The sequence below is a fragment of the Delphinapterus leucas genome, chromosome 5, assembly GCF_059928025.1.
Source record: "Delphinapterus leucas isolate spDelLeu-1000000601 "Yukka" chromosome 5, BTC_Dleu_Yukka2, whole genome shotgun sequence".
NCBI lineage: Eukaryota > Metazoa > Chordata > Mammalia > Artiodactyla > Monodontidae > Delphinapterus > Delphinapterus leucas.
In genome coordinates, this window is record NC_143133.1 from 33,567,235 (window position 1) to 33,587,734 (window position 20,500).

The following is a 20,500-nucleotide window of genomic DNA, read 5'->3' on the forward strand; positions in this document are numbered from 1 at the left end:
TCCCAAGAAGAGGGGGCAAGCCATGTCATACAGGGTCACATGGGAAAGCACCAGGTTGATCAGGAGGCAGAGACAATGGGGTAAAACACGGTCAATAGCCCTTATTACGTATTCCAGGAATGGCAGGGCAGAGTGATCAAGCTTAGGACTGGCCGGTTGGAACAATGTCAGTAGGTTCTGAAGCATAGGGGCTATCCTTAGTTGTCTGGCACCTGGCCCTAGGGTGATGAGGGCAAAGGGCTAGTGACCTGGGAGTTGTCCTCTAATGACAAAGGGGGCAAATCTCAGTAAATCTACAGATGTGAAAAAGTTGACAGTCCCTAAATTGAGGCTTTAAAATCAGTTAAGTGAGACTGCAGGCTGAACAACTCAAATTACCATTCTTAAGAATCTTTATAGTGCTAGACTTACAAATTTCTTGATGGGTTTAAACTACACATTTTATCTGTATAGATTTAGAATAAAATAAAGTTTCAAGTATTGAATAACCCTCAAATTATATTTTATTTTTTGCTTTTCCAGAGATCCTTTGTTCTTCTCTCAACAGTTGCAAATTATAGGAAACAACAAAATAATGAAATAAAGAAAAAGGCTATTATTTTTACTTTAAATTACTTAGAAGCTCTTAAGTACAAATTCAAATGGAAATTTCGAAGGTTTCTAAAAAGCAATGATGAAAATGATCAAGAAGTCTTTTTTGACACATGATAGGATAGACTTTCCAAAACTAGCATATTTAATCTCTCCTATAATTAAAATGATCAGCTGGATTCTCCGTAACTGTAAGTCAGAGTGAAATGTCATAAACACCAAGAATGGCCCTCCACTAGGTTGAGTTAAAGTGGTGAGAATTAAAATGTCTCCCTTTTCTATGTGGGATAAGGAGGACTGTAAAAATGGCCATTGAGCTTGCAGGTTAACCACCACCACTCGCGGGCAGAATTTAAAACTACTACTGTTACTACTGTAGTTAGCAACAGCTCACATTTATGGAGTGCTTACTCTGTGCCACTTCTAAGTGATTAACGTATATATCATTCAATTCTCATAAAAACCTTGAGGTAGTTACTATTATAATCCCCCTTTTGTAGATGAGAAAATGTAGGCAAAAAGAGTTTCAGTAGATTGCCTGAGGTGAAACAATTTACAAAAGCATGTGGAGTTGGACTTCCCTGGTAGCGCAGTGGTTGAGAGTCTGCCTGCTGATGCAGGGGACACGGGTTCGTGCCCCGGTCTGGGAAGATCCCACATGCCACGGAGTGGCTGGGCCCGTGAGCCATGGCCGCTGAGCCTGCGCGTCCGGAGCCTGTGCTCCGCAGCGGGAGAGGCCACAACAGTGAGAGGCCCGCGTACCACAAAAAAAAAAAAAAAGCATGAGGAGTCAATACTTGCATCCAGGTGGAATACTTCCAGGTCCTAAGCACTTAACCACTACACTCTACTGCCTCTCACAGGTGATGATTTCCATTTAGAAGTACACAGAGAAGTGCTGAAGCTGGCAGACTTCCAGTCAGCTGACTCCTGTATACACTCGCTTCTAAATTTCAGCAAGAGCTGGATTTAGGAGAAAAAAATCAAGGGCAGACATGGAGGAGATCCTCTCTTCCTTATACAGCTTATAAACAATACTTGCCATTGTGGAAAAAGGAAATGAGCTCAAAACTGAAACCTCCCTGCAACTTTATACCAAATGAGTTTTGTGTACCAATTTAATACCCATATTGGTGCCTTTGGCAGAATACAAGATTTCACCTTTTTGGAAAATTAAACTTTGAGGTGTTCTGAATGAAACCATAACAGCAAGGGCACGTGACAAAGGAAGCCCGTGTTTTGATGCACTGCTCAATCACCATGTCTGTTGCCACTCCACAAGCATGCAACGCCACCTGGAAAACAAAACCAGACATCAGCACTAAGTTCTTTTTTAACTAAGAGTGCTACTTTGTGCCATTAAAAAAAAAAAAAAAAACCTTTTGTGAGGACTGTTCCTTAAGAGGTATCAAGTTACCAGAATATTATTTCATAGTAGTTTAAATAGTTCTCATTTGGACATACCAAAGGACTAATTAGCTATTCATATTAATTAAGAAAATTAAGCAAGAGGTTGCAAGATTACAAATGGAACATTTGTAATGAAGCACAGGATTCATTCAATGGAAAATCTGATGTCATGTTAAATATGGAGAATTCAATATGTATGCATGTCTAAACTAATGCTCTTGCTGATTGAAAATTCAGTTCAGCTGTAGCATTGCGGAAAGAACTCTACATTGGAATCAGAATTTCTAGTCCAGAACTGCAATTGGCTGTGTGATCCTGGGCTGCTTAAAATTGAACTTCTTTGGGCCGCAGTCTCCTCAAACATAAACTATGGTTAATAATACTGACAATGCTGTTGCAAAGATTTAATAGAAGTGTATTTGAAAACAGTATTTCAAATGCTGTCTGAATAGACTCTAATCAGTGTTGTCTAAAACTGATCAAATCATATTTATGTAGCACCTGTTCATATTCATATAATTACAATTCTTAACACTGAATGATGAACTGTATGAAATATTTTTAATGGGTTTATTTAAAAAGGAAAAACATTACGGATTGAAGTCATGATTAGCACATCAATAATTCATGAAAAGAAAAATAACTTTAAAATGATTTTAAAACATGTTTTTGGAACAAATCCCTTAAATATATCTATACTGTTTTACAATCTAAAGTAGACAATTGTGAAAATTATTAGACTAAATAAGGAAAACTAGAACCCTGAAAGAAAATCAGATGTAGGGATCTTGAAAGATGAAGCATTTTGTCAGAAAAATGCTCAGATCTCCATTTCATTCTGAACAGAGGCAAATTGTATTGGATAATAATTGTTCTTTCTAGACACAAATCTCTCAACTTCAGGGTAAGGAGGCACTTTTAGGGTAAAGACAAAGAGATTTTCTGGAAATTTCTGGATGTTAAGTATAAGTCAGATTCCCCTTTTGAACTGGAAAACCAAAAACAAAGTTGTACTGAGAAGAGGAAAGCAAGCTCTCTGCTCGCAACACTGTTCCTGAATTCTCCCCTCCTACCAGGCGTCCATCACCTCCATAGAAGTCAACAATCCCTATGGTTGCTGTCAACCTCCCTTCCTGCCCCACCGTGAAAAAAGAGCCTAGGCAGGCTGCCGTCCAGTGAAGGCAGCACCAACTACTGGAGAATGAAAGAATCTTGGTTTCTCATCTGCCCCTTTATTTAACCAGCTTTGCAGGGTAAAAATCGGGCTAGTTCTTATTTTCGTGAGTAGCTGGAGAAAACCTCATAGTAAAAATTATAGATGCATTTTTCCCTGGAGGGAGAGAGAAGAGACCCAACACTCACCTAGTGCCCTTTATGTGTTGGCAGCTATGCTGGGTGACGGTGCGCAGATCCTTCTGTGCTCACAACAGCCCTGAAAGATTTTATTATCTCCATCTGAGAAGTGAGGAAACTAAAGCTCGGGGAAATGAAGAATATGCTCACAACATAGCAGCTCCTGAAGGGTGGGATCCTGACCCAGAGCCTGACCTCAAGTGTTAATCACATCAGGCTACTTCCCCATGAAACTCTCTTAAAGAAAAGTTTCGACAATTTATTTTTATAAATCTCCCTTTACTTAGGTTCACATTCCTTTTGCTACATGCTAAAGAGTGAGTTTATTTCCCTCACTTAAACAAAACAACTAATTCTAAGAACTATTTACATGATGGATTTTATTAGGTCTAAAAGGTTTTATTGCATCACATGCTCCTAATTTCCATGCCATCAAACGCAGGTCAGAAAAAAACAGGCAAATAGGGCTTCCCTGGTGGCGCAGTGGTTGAGAGTCCGCCTGCCGATGCAGGGGACAAGGGTTCGTGCCCCGGTCCGGGAAGATGCCACATGCCGCGGAGCGGCTGGGCCTGTGAGACATGGCCGCTGAGCCTGCGCGTCCGGAGCCTGTGCTCCGCAACGGGAGAGGCCACAACAGTGAGAGGCCCGCGTAACGCAAAACAAACAAACAAAAAACAGGCAAATAATGATATAGATCAATGAAACCATATGAATACAAAAATTTAACATGCAACAAAGGTGGCACTTCAAACCACTGGGGACAAGATGGACTTTTTAATAAGTGACGTTGGGTTAACCTGATAGCTCTATAAAAAATAAAATTAGATCCTTTCCTCTCACCACACATAAATTTCAAATGGGTTAAAGATTTAACATGCAAAAACAAATTAACAGATAAAAAGACATAAGTAAATTTCTCCATAACCTAGGGGGGTGGGAAATAATTTCCTAACTATGTCTGAAAGTCCACATATAATAAGGGGTAAGGTTAATAAGTACATCAAAGTAAAAATGAAAAAAAAAAAAAACCTTTCAAATGACAAAACCCAAAAATTATATGTAAAAAGACAAATGATAAAGAGAGAAAAAGATTTGCAATTTATAGCACAAAAGGTTAATATCCTTAATATATAACAAGCTTTTAAATATAAAGAAAAAGCCTAATAATCTCATAGTAAAATGGCAAAAGATTTGGACAGTTCGTGAACAATAGTATGCAAATAGGCCATAAACCAAAGTTGTTCAATATTGTTCAAAATAAGAGAAATAATTATTGAAATTATACTAAGATAATTATCTAATGATCACCTATTAGTGTGGCAAAAATCCTAAAATTTGATAACAGTCTATCAGCCAGACTGTAAGGAAACAGATACCATCATATATTGCTGGTGGGAATACAAAAATGTCACAACCCTTTGGAGGAAGAACTTAGCAATATTCAGCAAAATTATGTGTAATTCGTGCTTTCACTTGTAATAAAATCTATCCAGTGGACACTCTGACAAACATATAAAAAGATTTATTCACTGAAGTAATATTTGAAATAACAACAAAATGGAAACAAGCCAATTTCCCACTGACAGAGCACTGGTAGAATAAATGTAATGGGGTACTCTGCAGCTATAAAAAGGAATGAAGACTATACATGGCTATGGAAGATGCTATTGCATAAAAAATAACGTTTAAAAATTCTCAAAACTATTTTCAGTAATTATTGTTACTGTTTGTTGTTTTAGAACTCTAATGTGCATATTATGGGATAAAACAAGAAACATGCTATGTCATCAGGAAACAGAATTGTTTTTAGCATAGAAGAAAATATAAGAGATAGACAAGTGAGGTTAGGTTAAAATCCCACAGCGCTGAATTTAAGTTGGAAGTATCAGTATGAACCCATGAAGGTTTTGTTTAATAAACAAACAAACAAACAAATAAATAAATAAATAAAAGGTATTGCCTAGTTCAGATGACTGAAAAGCCTAGAAACAAAGACCAAACCAGTAGCAATGACCATCCCGAGTACCTACACTGTGGTAAATAATAGCATCTGCTCTTAAAAGAATTTTGAGCTCCATGGAGACATAGCTGATGTCAGACATGAGGCAGGAAATACACAAGATGAGCTGGAACGTCTTGTTATACTGAAAGCATGGATGCTATCAGATACCATTGAAGCCTTGTCAAAAACACTCAGGAGCCAATGGGAATATCTAAGCATCAATGAGAACTGTAACATCAGTGGACTGAAGTATTTCAAATATTAAATTGGCGAGTCAATAATAATTATACCAAAAAAAAAAAAAGCCTAACTGGTCACATCTGGCATATAACCAATTCACTTTGAAAACTGGAAAATACAGAAAAATAATAAAGTTTTCTCTGGCCTTTCCTATGTGAACTGTACCTCAGTGTAACCAAATAGTTGATAAAGGAAAGTAAATGAGGCAGAATATTAAAATAGAAGACTGTCAGCAATTTGCAATCCTTATTGAAATAATGAGTTGGGGCAATGACCATGAATGCTGCTCACATTATACAAGAGACAACCAGACATGGGTCTACTGATAGAACACACCACCACCTGTGATGTAGTCTTATCCCAAAAGTGAACCTGGATCTGATTATGTCTCTACAATCTAGACCTAAGTAGCAATCTCTAGGCAATACAGGGAACAGGGTAGTACGTGCAACAAAACCAGGGGGATGAAATCAGCAAAATCCACACTGCAGGAAACTCTAAAGGACAAATGACATGGTTATGTAAACAAATAAATTGCAAAAAAAAGAGACAGGGATGGTATGGTAGGCAGAATGATCTCCTAAAGATGTTCACATCCTAATACCTGGAATCCGTCAACATGGCAAGAAATTTTTGCAGATGTAATTAAGATTAAAGACCTTAAAATAACAAGATTATTTTGGATTACATGGGTGGGCTCAATCTAATTATGTGAGGCCTTAAAAGTAAAGAACTTTTGGGCTTCCCTGGTGGCCCAGTGGTTGAGAATCTGCCTGCTAATGCAGGGGACATGGGTTCGAGCCCTGGTCTGGGAGGATCTCACATGCCGCGGAGCAACTAGGCCCGTGAGCCACAACTACTGAGCCTGCGCGTCTGGAGCCTGTGCTCCGCAACAAGAGAGGTGATAGTGAGAGGCCCGCGCACCGCCATGAAGAGTGGCCCCCACTTGCCACAACTAGAGAAAGCCCTCACACAGAAACGAAGACCCAACACAGCAAAAATAAATAAATTAATTAATAAACTCCTACCCCCAACATCTTCTTAAAAAAAAAAAAAGTAACTTTCTCAGGCAGGAAACAAGAGATGAAATAGAAAGAAAAGTCAGAGAGAAGGACTTGACCCACCATTACTGGCTTTCATGGTGAAGGAGGCCATGAGACAGGGAGTGTGGGTAGCTGTAGAACCTGAGAACGACTCCCGTCTGACTCAGCAAGGGAACAGGAACCTTAGTCTTATAACTGTGTGGAGCTGAATTCTACCAACAACTTGAACAGTCCTGGGACCACTCCCTCAGAGACTTCAGGTAAGAGCCGAACCAAGTCAACAGCTGATTTTGACCTAATGACACCTGGTGCAGACAAACTAGTTGAGTTCACCCGGATTTCTGACCTACAGAAATAATATATGTTATTTTAAGATAACATTTGTTATATGTTGAGATAATATATGTTATTTTTAAGCTGCCAAATTTGTGGTAATTTGCTACAGCAGAAATAGAAAATGAATGCAGATGAAAACCTATAGCTATTAAGCCTTAAGATTCACATCAACCATTTCCATTTTTGTATCTTATTTCAATCCTTAGTAAAATAAATACACGAAAAAAAAATCATGAGACAAGTGGCATGGAGAGCTTCTGCAGCAACATGAAGTTGAGTGATTTTGTTGAGGAATTTGTTATTCTTTCTTATTGATCATTAAAAGTCTATAATTATTAATAGTTCTAGAAACTGCACAATTCATTGATTCATTAATCGGTTCATTCATTAATTCACTCAGCAATCACTGGGCATTTCCTATATATCAGTATTATGGTAGTGGCTTGGAATACAAAGGTCAAAACTATGATCCCTTTCTGATGCTCTGTCAACAGTGACAACTTAATCCAAATCACGTAATACATTAATTAACTCAAGTGCAAATTGCATAGGTTTAAGCAACTCACAAAGTTCTGGTTATTTCATGTGCTAACATGTGTGACTCACAGGGGATACAAAGAAGAGTAAAACACTACACACCAACAGCAACCAAGTAGTACCCAAACCTGTATTATACAAGACAGAATGCATTAAGTGCCATTAAAAGTACAAATAGAAACATCAAAGGAGGGAGTGGGATATTCAGATGGGGAAAAATCAGGGATGGTGAACTGGAGGAGGTGGTGTTTGAGGAGGGCCTTGTAGGATAGAAAGGAATTCCGAAAGCAAAGGAGCAAGAAGCACAGCAGCAAACAGCAGAAAGCACGTTCCTGAAGCATGGAGTGACACTGATAATAATGCTAATAATAATAATATAGATTTGAGTAATGCTAAGTGCTTATTCTAACTGCTTTACATGGATTTACTTGTTTAATGCACAACCCTATGAAGTAGGTACTATATATATTTATTTTTTCTACCTATTTTATTGTGGTAGAAAAACAGAGAACATAAAATTTACCATCTTAACCATTGTAAGTGTACAGCCCAATAGTGTTAAGTATATTCACATCATTGTGAAACAGACCTTCAGAATGTTTTCATCTTGCAAAACTGAAACTCTATACCCATTGAACAACAACTTTCCTTTTCTCCCTCCCTCCCTCCAGCCCCTGGTAACCACTATTCTACTTTCTGTTTCTATGCATGTGACCACCTTAGATACTTCATATAATGGAATCATACAGTATTTGGCTTTTTGTGACTGGCTTATTTCATTTGGTATAATGTCCTCAAGTCTCATCCATGTTGTAGCATTTGATAGGACTTCTTAATAATATTCCATTGTATACACTCATCCCTTCATATCTGCAGGTCTCAGATCTGCAGATCAGTCAACCTCGAACTGAAAATATTAAAAAAAAATTCCGGAAAGTTCCCAAAAAGCAAAACTTCAATTTGCCATGCACCAGCCACTATTTACATACCATTTACATTGTACCTACAACTATTTACATAACATTTACATTCTATTAGGTATTATAAGTAATCTAGAGATTATTTAAGGTATCAATATATGAAAGAATGTGTGTAGGTTATATGCAGATGCTATGCCATTTTTTATAAGGGACTTGAGCATCCTCGGACTTTGGTATATGAGGGGGTCCTGAAACCAATCCCCCATGGATACCAAGGGACAACTGTATATATATGTACCACATTTTGTTTACCTATTCATCCATCCATGGACATTTGGGTTGCTTCCACCTCAGCTATTGTGAACACTGCTGCTATGAACATGGGTGTACAAATATCTTAAAGTAGGTACTGTTTTAAGATGAGGAAATTGAAGCCCAGAGAGGTCAAGTAACTTGTTCCAGGTGACACAACAAATTAAGGACCCCAACTCAGATAGTTTGGAGTCTTCCAGCCTAGATAACTACTCTATACAAATACAGTAGTCCCCCCTTAGCCACAGGGGATATGTTCTAAGACCCCCAGTGGATGCCTGAAACCAGGGATAGTACCGAACTCTATAAATACTGTTGACCCTTAACCAATGCGGAGTTTAGGGGCTTTGACCTCTCCCCCCTATCCCCCGCCCCACGCAGCCAAAAATCTAACTAAAGCTTTAGAGTTGGCTCTCGTTATCCATGGTTCTGCACCTGTGGATTCAACCAACCACAGCTCATGTAGTACAGTAGTATATATTTACTGAAAAAAATAAGTGGACCCGTGCAGTTCAAACCCATGTAGTTCAAGGGTCAATCAACTATACTATGCTTGTTCCTATGCTGGGGGTGTGGGTGGTGGCTGGCAGGGGGAGAGGGTATACAGCATGGAAACCCTGGACAAAGGGGTGATTCATGTCCTGGGCTGGTTGGAGGAGAGTGTATAATTTCAAACTTATGAATTGTTTCTTTTTGGAATTTTCCATTTAATATTTTCGGACCATGACAGACCAAAGGTAACTGAAACAGAGGAAAGCAAAAGCACAGATATGGGCGGACTATTGTATACTTCCTCTCATTTTATTCATCACATTGGTCCTACTATCTTCTGGAATTACAACACCATAGGGGACTAGCATGTATGCAGTGTCTGCTAGATGTCAAGATCTTTACATAGATTTTTTCTTGATTTAATCATTTAATTCTTTTAAAAAAAATTTAATACTTTAAATAGCTCTTATTATCTCTTGTAATAACATGACAAGATCACCTAGCCAGCAAACATTCCAGATGAACTCTGAATCCAGGTCTGACTCCAAAGCTCACAGGTTTTCCATTACATCATGCTATGCCTTCTCTGACCAACATACTTGGAGCTGGAAGGAACCTTAGAGACCATCTTTTTTAATGAAGAATTTCTGGGTATCACTCTTAGGTTCACCACTGATTTAAGAGAAGAAGGAAGGGGATATGTGCTGGTTACACATAAAGGAAGTGACAAAGAAAGGAAAGGATGAAGAGAAATACATCTAAATTTTTTTCTTAAACCATTCCTATCTACAGAAACTGGTATGAAATCTAATTTCTAATTACATTTAAAGCATCTGACCCAGAGAGTTTGTAATATAACATACAATGGAGAGATAGATTTATTAATATACACACTGATAGATCTGACAACTGTAGAAAGAGTATCAAAACATAAACTATGAGTATCTAATAAAGGTTAATGTGCTGGGGGAAAAACACCCATATTTAATCAATGGTTCGCTGACAACATAGCAAACAAGTGTTTCACTGACTGACCCCCCAAAATTCAGTATTGTGGTTCTCTGTACATACACTGAATTCTAATAAAGGATAAAAATTGAACTGTAAACTTATCTATTGGCCAAGGTAATGCATATTCCAAAGTAAATGTAAATATTTTTGATCCAAATAAATGCTGCAGAATTCACAGACTATAAATTAAGGACCTTTCCTTCACATTTCTACTTCAATTAATCTATATGTCATAAAAGTTTTAACTATAACACATCTTACGATGTAAGCCAATGAAACATAACCGAACAGGCAGGAGACCTCAATCCACGTATCTTTGCTATATGTGGTGGTAAATAAACAAAATTAATCATCACTCACTCTCAGAATGCCTTTCAACTGGCAGCTTCTAAAAAACAAGGCAAGATTCTAGACAAACTGATTGGTTCTTCTCTAAGAAAATATATGTTGAGAAAGATACCCACATAGTCTAAGAACACATATGTTGGTAAAGATACACATACAGTCTAAGAACATATATGTTGGTAAAGAGTATGTATTGATTTTTAATGTAAGACATATTTTGACAGATAGTAAGACTATGCCTTATTCATACTCCCAAAACTAAGCTTGTGCTAGATGTATTTGTGACTGTACTAGGCATCCTGTCCTTGGGGGGTTTTTGTTTGTTTACTTTTTAAAGATTCATTTAACATTTATTAGCCTTTTCCTAGTCCAAACCATGCATACAGGTGTTGTTATTCCCCATTTTACAAAAAGGCCAAGTGGCTGGTCCAAGGTCACAAATGATGAAGACAAGATTTAAATTCAATCTCTCTGACACCAAAAGTTATTCTAATTCTCTATGTTCCCATTTACTCCTTTCTTTCGATGTGGGGAGTGAACAGGAAGTCAATGACTGGATTCTAGTCCCAGCTCTCACATTAACTTGCTATGTTCCTGTTCCCCAGGTGGAGCTTCAACTTTTATATTTACAAAATGAGAAGGTTGAACTGAATGACCTCTAAATTTGCCCCAACCCAATCATGCTCTGAGCCTTTGCTTCTCAAAGAAGGATTCTTAACCAGATATCTTAGAAGCAAGCTTGGTCCCAGTTGTGCGCTTCTGTTGCTCCTCTTTAAAAACTTTCACGCAATTATGTTATAGGTAATTGGCTTTAAAATTCAAATAATGCCAAAAGGCACGTAATGACTCAAATAATGCTAAAAGGCATGTAATGACAAAAAGAGTTCCTTGTTCCGTACATACTTCTCTACCCCGAAAGAAAATCTGGTGACCAAAGCTAATGCTTTTCAACTCATTGGTTTTCTTTCCTGAAATCCACCTCTGTTTTTCTATATAATCAATGTATACTGCTCTTTCAAATCAAAACTACCTGTGCCGTACTTTTTTTTTTTTTTTTTTAACATCCAAGACTTTTCCTGCACAGAAGTTCTGTAAAATGCTCTATGGTAAAATTTTCCACTGTGTGAAAACTGTCAAATAATTGGCCAGCTCCATTTTTTTTTCCTGAAGACATCTTTCCTGGGCCTCCTGACCTTTTATTAAAACATGGACTCACTGCTTTCTGTGTCTGCTACCTAGCTCTGTCTGGTCCTGTGACTTCCCTTTGCCATCATACCAAGAACTCTCTTCACCCACTCTTGATTAGATACCACTTACTCCTTTTTATTATCTACTCTCTTATTTTATTTTCATTTTAAATTTATTTATTTAGTTAGTTATTTTTGGCTGCGTTGGGTCTTTGTTGCTGCACGCGGGCTTTCTCTTGTGGCGGCGAGTGGGGGCTACTCTTCCTTGCAGTGCGCAGGCCTTTCATTGCGGTGGCTTCTCTTGTTGCGGAGCACCGGCTCTAGGCACGCGGGCTTCAGTAGTTGTGGCGTGTGGGCTCAGTAGTTGTGGCTCACGGACTCTAGAGCACAGGCTCAGTATTTGTGGCGCATGAGCTTAGTTGCTCCACAGCATGTGGGATCTTCCCGGACCAGGGCTCAAACCCGTGTCCCCTGCATTGGCAGGCGGATTCTTAACCACTGTGCCACCAGGGAAGCCCTACTCTCTTATTTTAGTGAAGCACATCTTTTTTTTTTTTTTTTTTTTTTTTGCGGTACGTGGGCCTCTCACTGTTGTGGCCTCTCCCGTTGTGGAGCACAGGCTCCGGACTCGCAGGCTCAGCGGCCATGGCTCACGGGCCTAGCCACTCCGCGGCATGTGGGATCTTCCCGGACCGGGGCACGAACCTGCGTCCCCTGCATCGGCAGGCGGCCTCTCAATCACTGCGCCACCAGGGAAGCCCTGAAGCACATCTTTTACATAGTTTCCTGATGCACATTTTCTTGAGACCTTGACATTTTCTTTATTACTTTCATACATGATTGATTGATTGGTCAGGCATAAAATTTTAGGTTGGAAACTTTCCTTTAGAATTTTGAAGGCATTGCTTCACTGTCTTCTAGCTTTCCATGTTGCTATTGAGAAGTGTGATGGCATTTTGATTCCAGATTTTCTCTGTGTGACCTCTTTTCTTTTTTCTCTTTGGAAGCTGTTAGGAACTTCTCTTTTTATCAAAACACTTATCCATTTAAAAAAATTTTTTTATGCTTTTCCCTCATAACAATGTGCATTGCTTTAGGTCTTTTTTTTTCAGTACGCGGGCCTCTCACTGTTGTGGCCTCTCCCGTTGCGGAGCACAGGCTCCAGACGCGCAGGCTCAGCGGCCATGGCTCACGGGCCTAGCCACTCCACGGCATGTGGGATGTTCCCGGATCGGGGCACGAACCCGTGTCCCCTGCATCGGCAGGCAGACTCTCAACCACTGCACCACCAGGGAAGCCCCTAGGTCATTTTTTAAGCAGGCTTTTTCAGTCAAGAGAAACACATCCTGACAGATTTTCTTATATTAGTTCTTTGATATTTTCCTCCCCACCATTTTATCTGTTTTCTCTTTCTGGTTCTCCTATTATTGAGAATATTGAGGTATTGGATTCATGGACTAAATCTCTATTTGAAAAAAAAAAAATGCTTCTTTCAGCTCCTATCTCTATTTTTTTTTTTTTTGTCCTGTTTTTTTCAGATGATGTCCTACACTTCATCTTTTAGATTTTCTCCTTGCTTTTTATTTTGGCTAACATGTGTTTATAAGTTCTTTCTTGTTCTCTGATAGTTCTTGTTCTCTGATAGTTTTTCTTTTTCATTCTATCCCTGTTTCATTAATGCAATATCTTTTCTGATCTCTCCTTTCGTTGTGTTTGTTGCTTTGGTCTCTTCTATCTTGGAAGTTTTCCACGTTTTGTTATTCCTTGGCTGTCAGTTCATATAAGAGTGAATCACTAAAAAGTTGATTGGAAGTCTGAATGAAAGGCTTGAAGGTGCGCTTCTATTTTGGAAGTTTTCTATTTTGGAAGTTTTCCACGTTTTGATATTCCTTGGCTGTCATTTCGTATAAGAGTGAATCATTAAAAAGTTGATCAGAAGTCTGAATGAAAGGCTTGAAGGTGGGCCTCCTTAGTGATTGGGTGACCAGGTGGCCAGCTGGCTTTTTTTTTTTTTTTTTAAATTACAGCTATAGTATTTTCTCTGGGGATAGTTCTGATTCTGTAAAGGAGGCTCTTTTAATCTCTGATTGAGGAGATGATTCTAGATTCTGAACGAATTTTGGAATTAAGGGCACTTAGTTCTTATTTTTGGTGTCACATCATTCTTGCCCTTCTCTCCCTATACTTGGAGTCTCTTATACTTTTCTCATAGAATAAACTTCCAGTCTCTTGCAGGAGTTGGGGGAAATAGTTACTTGCCTACACAAGGTGGTGGTGGGAATCTGGGTCTCTAAATAAAATTTTTAATTAAACATGATTCCAGCCCCTTCTTATACCCTTCCTCTGTGGTTTCTGGTATCCTGAATTCCTGAAATTTTCTGGGATTCTGTGAGAGCAAAGTGACTTGCTTCCTGATAGCCCTCTTGACCCTCCCTCTCCCCATGCGTTTAAGTTTGATTTTCCTCTTCTCTACTAATTTTTTCTTCAGTCTGCTTTCTATCTTCAAATATTGTAGTTCAAGTTATAGAATCTTGAACATTGTTTCATTAAGGATGGAGTATGATTTTTCTGGTTCTTGTTCTCTTTGTTATTTGGGGGTCTGATCTCTCTTGGGGAGAAGGGGGTTGCAATACCTCTATCTGCCACCTTCACCTGGAAAGTCCTTTATTGCCTTAATGATTTTTTAAAAATTGTGTTTGCAGAATATATAATTTCTCAAGTTCCTTTCCCTTTAAAACAAGGATTACATAAATCATTCATCAGAAGTGTTACTGAATTACATTCTATAATTGTATATGCTTCTTTTAATTGTATACTAACATACATAACTAGAAATGAGCTTGTAATTAAGCACTCAGCACTGATGAATCATAAATAATCATATTAAAAATTGTTTTGGTTAAAAAAAAAGTAAATACAGATAACTCAAAAATGAACTGTTTAGAGATTTTGATATATATTGATAAATAGAAAATATTCACCAATACTGTTAGAAATCAATCACCTGTTTGAGATGACTCTATGTTACTATTGAAATTACCCAACTAAAACATTTCGGTGGGCAAGCTGTTCAGCACTGACACAGTTTTTGTTTCTCAATGCAAAGTGTGTTTTTCCATAGTCATGGTCCTTTCCGTAATACTGTTTGACAACAAGGTTTTTGTTATACTGTTTGAGAGCATAGGTATTACTACACATAATAAATTAGGTCTTAAAAAGTAAAATCTTATAAAGTAAGTTTTCACAACAAGGAAGATTATTTATATTGCACTAGACAAGAAGGTGATAATAGACTTCTTAAAAAAATAGCCTTAAAAAGTCCACTTTTAAAGCAATCTTTTCTAAGTTGCCCTTTAAGGGTATGATAATTGATATATACTGTTTTAGTTTGGGCTGCTCTTAAAAAACTATCATAAACTTGGTGGTTTAAACAGCAAATATTTTTCTTAGTTCTGGAGGCTAGGAAGTCCAAGATCAGGGTGCTGGCAGATCTGATGTCTAGTGAGGACTCCCTTCCTGGTTTGCAAATGGCTGTCTTCTCACTGTATCATCACATGGTGGAGAGCTAAGAGGGGGCACAAGCTCTTTTCTTATAAGGGCACTAATTCCACTCAGAGAGCACCACCCTTATGACCCAATTACCTCCCAAAGGTCCCACCTTCTAATACCATCACATGAGGGGTTAAGGAATTCAACACATGAATTTTTTGGTGGTGGAGGTGGGGCACAAACTTTCAGTCCATAACACATACTCAATTCAGGGTCATACAGCTGCATACATTCAAACTGGAAGGAAAAAAAAACCTTCTCAGATGTTTCTCAATTTTGAAAAGAGTTTTGTATTTAAAAACAAAACAAAAAGGTATTTCTATGATAATCAAATACTTGTTTTAAAAGAAATTATATATACATATATAATTATATACGTATGTTACGTATCTTATATGTTCAGAATTCTTTTAGATATCTTATAGTAATCCTTAGGGTCCTATTAGCCTTTCTTGGCTAAATAAGCTAGGTATCTATCTATAAAATATTAAGCACATATATTTATTTCTTCTATTTTTATGGCTTACATGATTTGAATATAAAGTGGTAACATGTTAAATATGGAATATTTTGAAAATTTTGAATAAAGAAAAATATTATTACATAGTATATAGAGATAGCCACCTTAAAAAAATACATATTAGCATAATTTCCTCTCATCCTTTTTAAGCAGTTTTCACATGGCTGAGATCACACTGCACAGAGTAAAAACAGGACCAATTTTTTGAGTACTTCCTAAATGCTAGGCTACTTGCTAAGTGGTTCATGCACATTGTATCAACATCCCATGAGCCAGATATGTTATGTCCATGTCATAGATGAAAAAACTGAGGATTGAGGATGAGGCCATACAACTAGTAAGTGGCCAAGCTGAGACTTTAGCACAAGTTAAATTCAATGTTAAAATGCATACTCTTAACCATTATATTTATATAAATTTCTCTGTTTACCATTATAACTAACATTTCATGTCATTAACAAATCATTACAAATATCATGTAAATGAAAAATTTCAAAGCTCCCATATGATTAGGCCCCCTTCACTGAAGCCTTACAGTCAATAATATTTTAAAAGCCTTACAGTAAAAAAAAAAAAAAAAAAAAAAAAAAAAAGCCTTACAGTAATAATATTTTAAAAATCTTTGCAAATGTTAAGAGCAAGAACGGAATATCATTGTTGTTCAAGTTGAAATGCATCTGGTTATTAGAGACTTTGAATGTTATTTATAAGCTTATTGGACATATAAAGAAATATATTTCTCAAGTAAGCACAATGTAAATCAGAAACTACAAAATGCTCTTTGGAACAAACACTGTATTACCTCATTGATTCTGGTTACATGGGGGAGGCACAGCCCTTGGGGGTAATGGAAGACCTTGTTTAAAGACCTGAAAATATTTAGATTTGTTCTCTTCCATTATTTCAAGTCACACTAGTTTAACAACATTAGTAAATCTATTCATTTTTGCCTGATATAGGTTGTTGTATTAATGGAGATAAGAATAATAATTAGTATTTCAATTCTCATGTATAATTGATTTGTTTTAAGTTCTGCAAGATAGTTGGTTCGAAGACTTTAAAATTCTCCCCTTAAAATCTTGTTTACATCATTAACTTTTATGTCTAAAGAAAAACAGTAGAAGAAAAAGGCATTTACTGAGCAAAGATAAATGCCAACTAAACCCTTATTTGAAATACCACAAAATTGTGAATTAATGGAGTTTTCTTGCATTTCTGATACCTGTTATTCTGATTTCCTCTCTAGTTACAGTATTTTCATTGGAATCTATTTAATACAAGAGTTAGAGCCACTGGTGCATTTAGTTTGATTTATCTAGTGACAATACTTCAATTATCATCCTAGGCAAATTATATTCTTTTTTTTATAAATTTATTTATTTTATTTTACTTATTTTTGGCTGCGTTGGGTCTTCGTTGCTGAGCACGGGCTTTCTCTAGTTGCAGCGAGCGGCGCTACTCTTCGTTGCCGTGCACAGGCTTCTCATTGCAGTGGCTTCTCCTTGCAGAGCATGGGCTCTAGGCACGCAAGCTTCAGTAGTTGCGGCATGCGGGCTCAGCAGTTGTGGCTCTCGGGTTCTAGAGCGCAGGCTCAGTCGTTGTGGTGCACGGGCTTAGTTGCTCCACAGAATGTGGGATCTTCCCGGACCGGGGCTCGAACCTGTGCCCCCTGAGTTGGCATGTGGATTCTTAACCACTGCACCACCAGGGAAGCCCGCAAATTATATTCTTGAGAGTAAATCTAATTTTGGTTTAATCCTCCAAGTAATTTTAATTCATTTTCCATATATCTTGACAAAGTAATTATGAAAAAAAAACCCATTATGGATACATTACTATGATATTTGGGAAAAATATCACTTCCCAAAAGACATATGCATTGTTAGTTGGTGTTAGTGAATTATATGACCTTGAAAGTTACAAGACTATGCCAGAATGATTTATCAACTTTAAACCACAGAAGGGTAAAGAGATGTAAGGCTGATAGGCCAGGAATTTTGTGATTTGAGAGGTGAGTAAATAGGCAGCAATATCTTGCTACCTTATACATTCTGCCTGGTGTACTGGTAACATGGGCATTGGTTTAATGGCTTGTTTTGTGGGAGAAGCTTTATCCTCTACCTCATCATTTATGTAAAATTTAAGCAGCATATAAATATATATTTAATTTGAATTTGCTGTATCAGATGTCTTTATTTTCCTGAATAACCTTATTAACAGTTTTCTTAAAAGTTTACTTCTCTTTCTATAAGCTTGGCTTCAGATAACCAATCTATATTATATCTACAAAGGAAACAAACTGTATACTTTTTAGGCTATAAAAATAACAATAAACCCCACAAATTTGCAGTAGTTCGTATTTAAGAAATGAATTTCATTGGACAAAAATTGTAAGTACTACAAAAGGTCTGAACTTCTGAGACTGGACAAGAATTCCACCTAGACAAGCCCACTGTATATGTTATATGAACATATACAGTTGGGAATGCAAATTAGCACAACCTACCTAGAAAGTGATTAGGCAAAGGTATCAAAACTCTTAAGTGATGCATAAGATATACATAATAGTAACAATTACATTATAATAACAACAAAAAAGAAATATGATTAATGAGTAAAGTATTTATGACAATTTCAGGTAAAGCAGGACCTATGTAGTATGACCTCAACAATGTTAACATTTGTGTAAACATGCATTTGTTTGTGTGCATAAATACATAAAGACTAAAGGGTTTTGACAGTATTTATCTCTCACTAGCAGAAATACTGGTTATTCTTCTTTATATTATTATGTAGTTTTCTATATTAAGCACTTAGTCCTATAAAAATAAGAAAAAATTATTTAAAACAGATACAAGAGCAACAGCAATGTTAACATCTTAATGAAACTCAAATTCCACCAGAGCATACAACCCTGGGTTTAAGTGAACTGGCAGAATCACTTTATCTTCGGTCTTTTTAGTAGTATCAAACAGTAACAATTTGATCTGAAGGTTTCAGAAACATCACCAATATACTTTCTGTCTATTGGAAACTTAAAATACATGTAGATATTAAATCCTTGCTAAAGAAAGTATTATCTAAAAGCAACTCTAGTACTTACAGGCTGTTAACAAGCTAATTGTCCTATTATATTCTCTGTTTTTCTCTTCTTTCATTAACTTCTAAAAATGTAAAATAAACCAAGAGAAGTCACCTTCATTAGAATTCATTTACTCATTCAATTAGTAACTATTTTTAAGTACTTGCTATGTGCCAAACAATGTTTTAGGCACTGGAGATTCTTCAGTGAAGAAAATAAAATTCTTGTCTGGTAGAGGAACAAATATTATCTCTACCATGTAATGATGATATGCTGTGAATGAAGAAATATTCATTAATAGGCTAGGCTTTACAGACAGTAGAAAACAAAAGTTATAAATTTCTTGTTTAGCAAAGAAAATAAAATTATCACCTTTATTTACTCTAAGACATATTATTCTTATTTAGTTAATTAAAGAAATTGAAATTGCTTGATTACTTACCCCAATATTAAATGTCCCTGTAAAATACTCCATATTTGCTTGAATGAACCAAATGTTGCTTAACCCTAGTTCGTCACTTCTCTTCTTAGCACGAATTAATGATAATTCCTTGTTTTCTATTAATGTAACCTAGATTGTACCCAGGAAACAATAGTATATTCAGTAACATAATTCAGACATTAGGGCAAAGTATTATTACTGTGTTTACTAGCTTTAATAATGTAGATCATATTATATTGATCCTTATCCTATGCCAGGAAGTAGGCCAGATAATAAAGTACAAAAATGAGGGTTTCCCTGGTGGCATAGTGGTTGGGAGTCCGCCTGCTGAGGCAGGGGATGCGGGTTCGTGCCCCGGTCCGGGAGGATCCCACATGCTGCGGAGCGGCTGGGCCTGCGCGTCCGGAGCCTGTGCTCCGCATCGGGAGAGGCCACAACAGTGAGAGGCCCGCGTACCGCCAAAAAAAAAAAAGAACAAGGTCCTTGAACTTTTGAAGCTCCTAGATATAGTGATATAAGTGAAACAGGCAATTATAATACAGTGAGTGATAAGTGTTTAATGAAATACATATAATGTGTTATCAGAGCACGCAGACTAAGGGAGGTTTTAGTCATTTAATGTGAAAGAGTAACATATTAACTGAGGCCTGAAGAGTGAATAGAAATCAGCTGCGGGAATAAAGGTGTGTTTCTAGCAGAGAGAGAAACATGTATGAAGGCCCAAGGTAAGAAAGATACGGTGTATTTGAAGAACTGAAAAAACTGCTATAGCTGGGGTACAGTGTGTGATGGTGACGGCGGAGGTAGGGAGACAGGGTGTGGGATGTAGGAATCAGGCTGGAGAGGTAACAGGAGCCAGATCATGTGCAATGAAAGGAGGTCTGGTTGCTGCAATGCATAGTATGGACAAGTGGGGGAGAGGCAGAAGGCAGGGCAACCAGTTCAGAATTTCTAACAGTAATCCAGGCCAAGGAAGGTGGGAGACCATCACTGGTTTAGATGGAGAAAAGTGGGCAGCAAAGTTGAGTCACTTTCATCACTATCATTCCTAGTTTGGTCCTTATTTTGTCCTTATGCTTGTCTTTGTGGAAAAATCCTGGATCCCTTTGTATAAAAAGCCTGACAGAG

The 20,500-nt window shown here is 37.4% G+C and overlaps 1 protein-coding gene across 2 annotated transcripts in view; it reads right to left on the reverse strand.

Moving 5' to 3' along the window:
* The window catches only part of GSTCD (glutathione S-transferase C-terminal domain containing), a 132,080-nt gene that overhangs the window by 8,414 nt on the left and 103,166 nt on the right, over positions 1-20,500 (reverse strand). Inside the window, exons 8-9 of one of the 2 annotated variants that reach the window (XM_022567073.3) lie at positions 19,373-19,501; positions 1,753-1,886 (exon numbers count right to left, since the gene is read on the reverse strand). In XM_022567073.3, coding sequence (XP_022422781.1) covers positions 1,753-1,886; positions 19,373-19,501 — 263 coding nt within the window. Of the gene's footprint in view, positions 1-1,752; positions 1,887-3,363; positions 19,502-20,500 lie in introns of those variants that run through there. The other variant, XR_016393225.1, reaches the window with a different exon arrangement.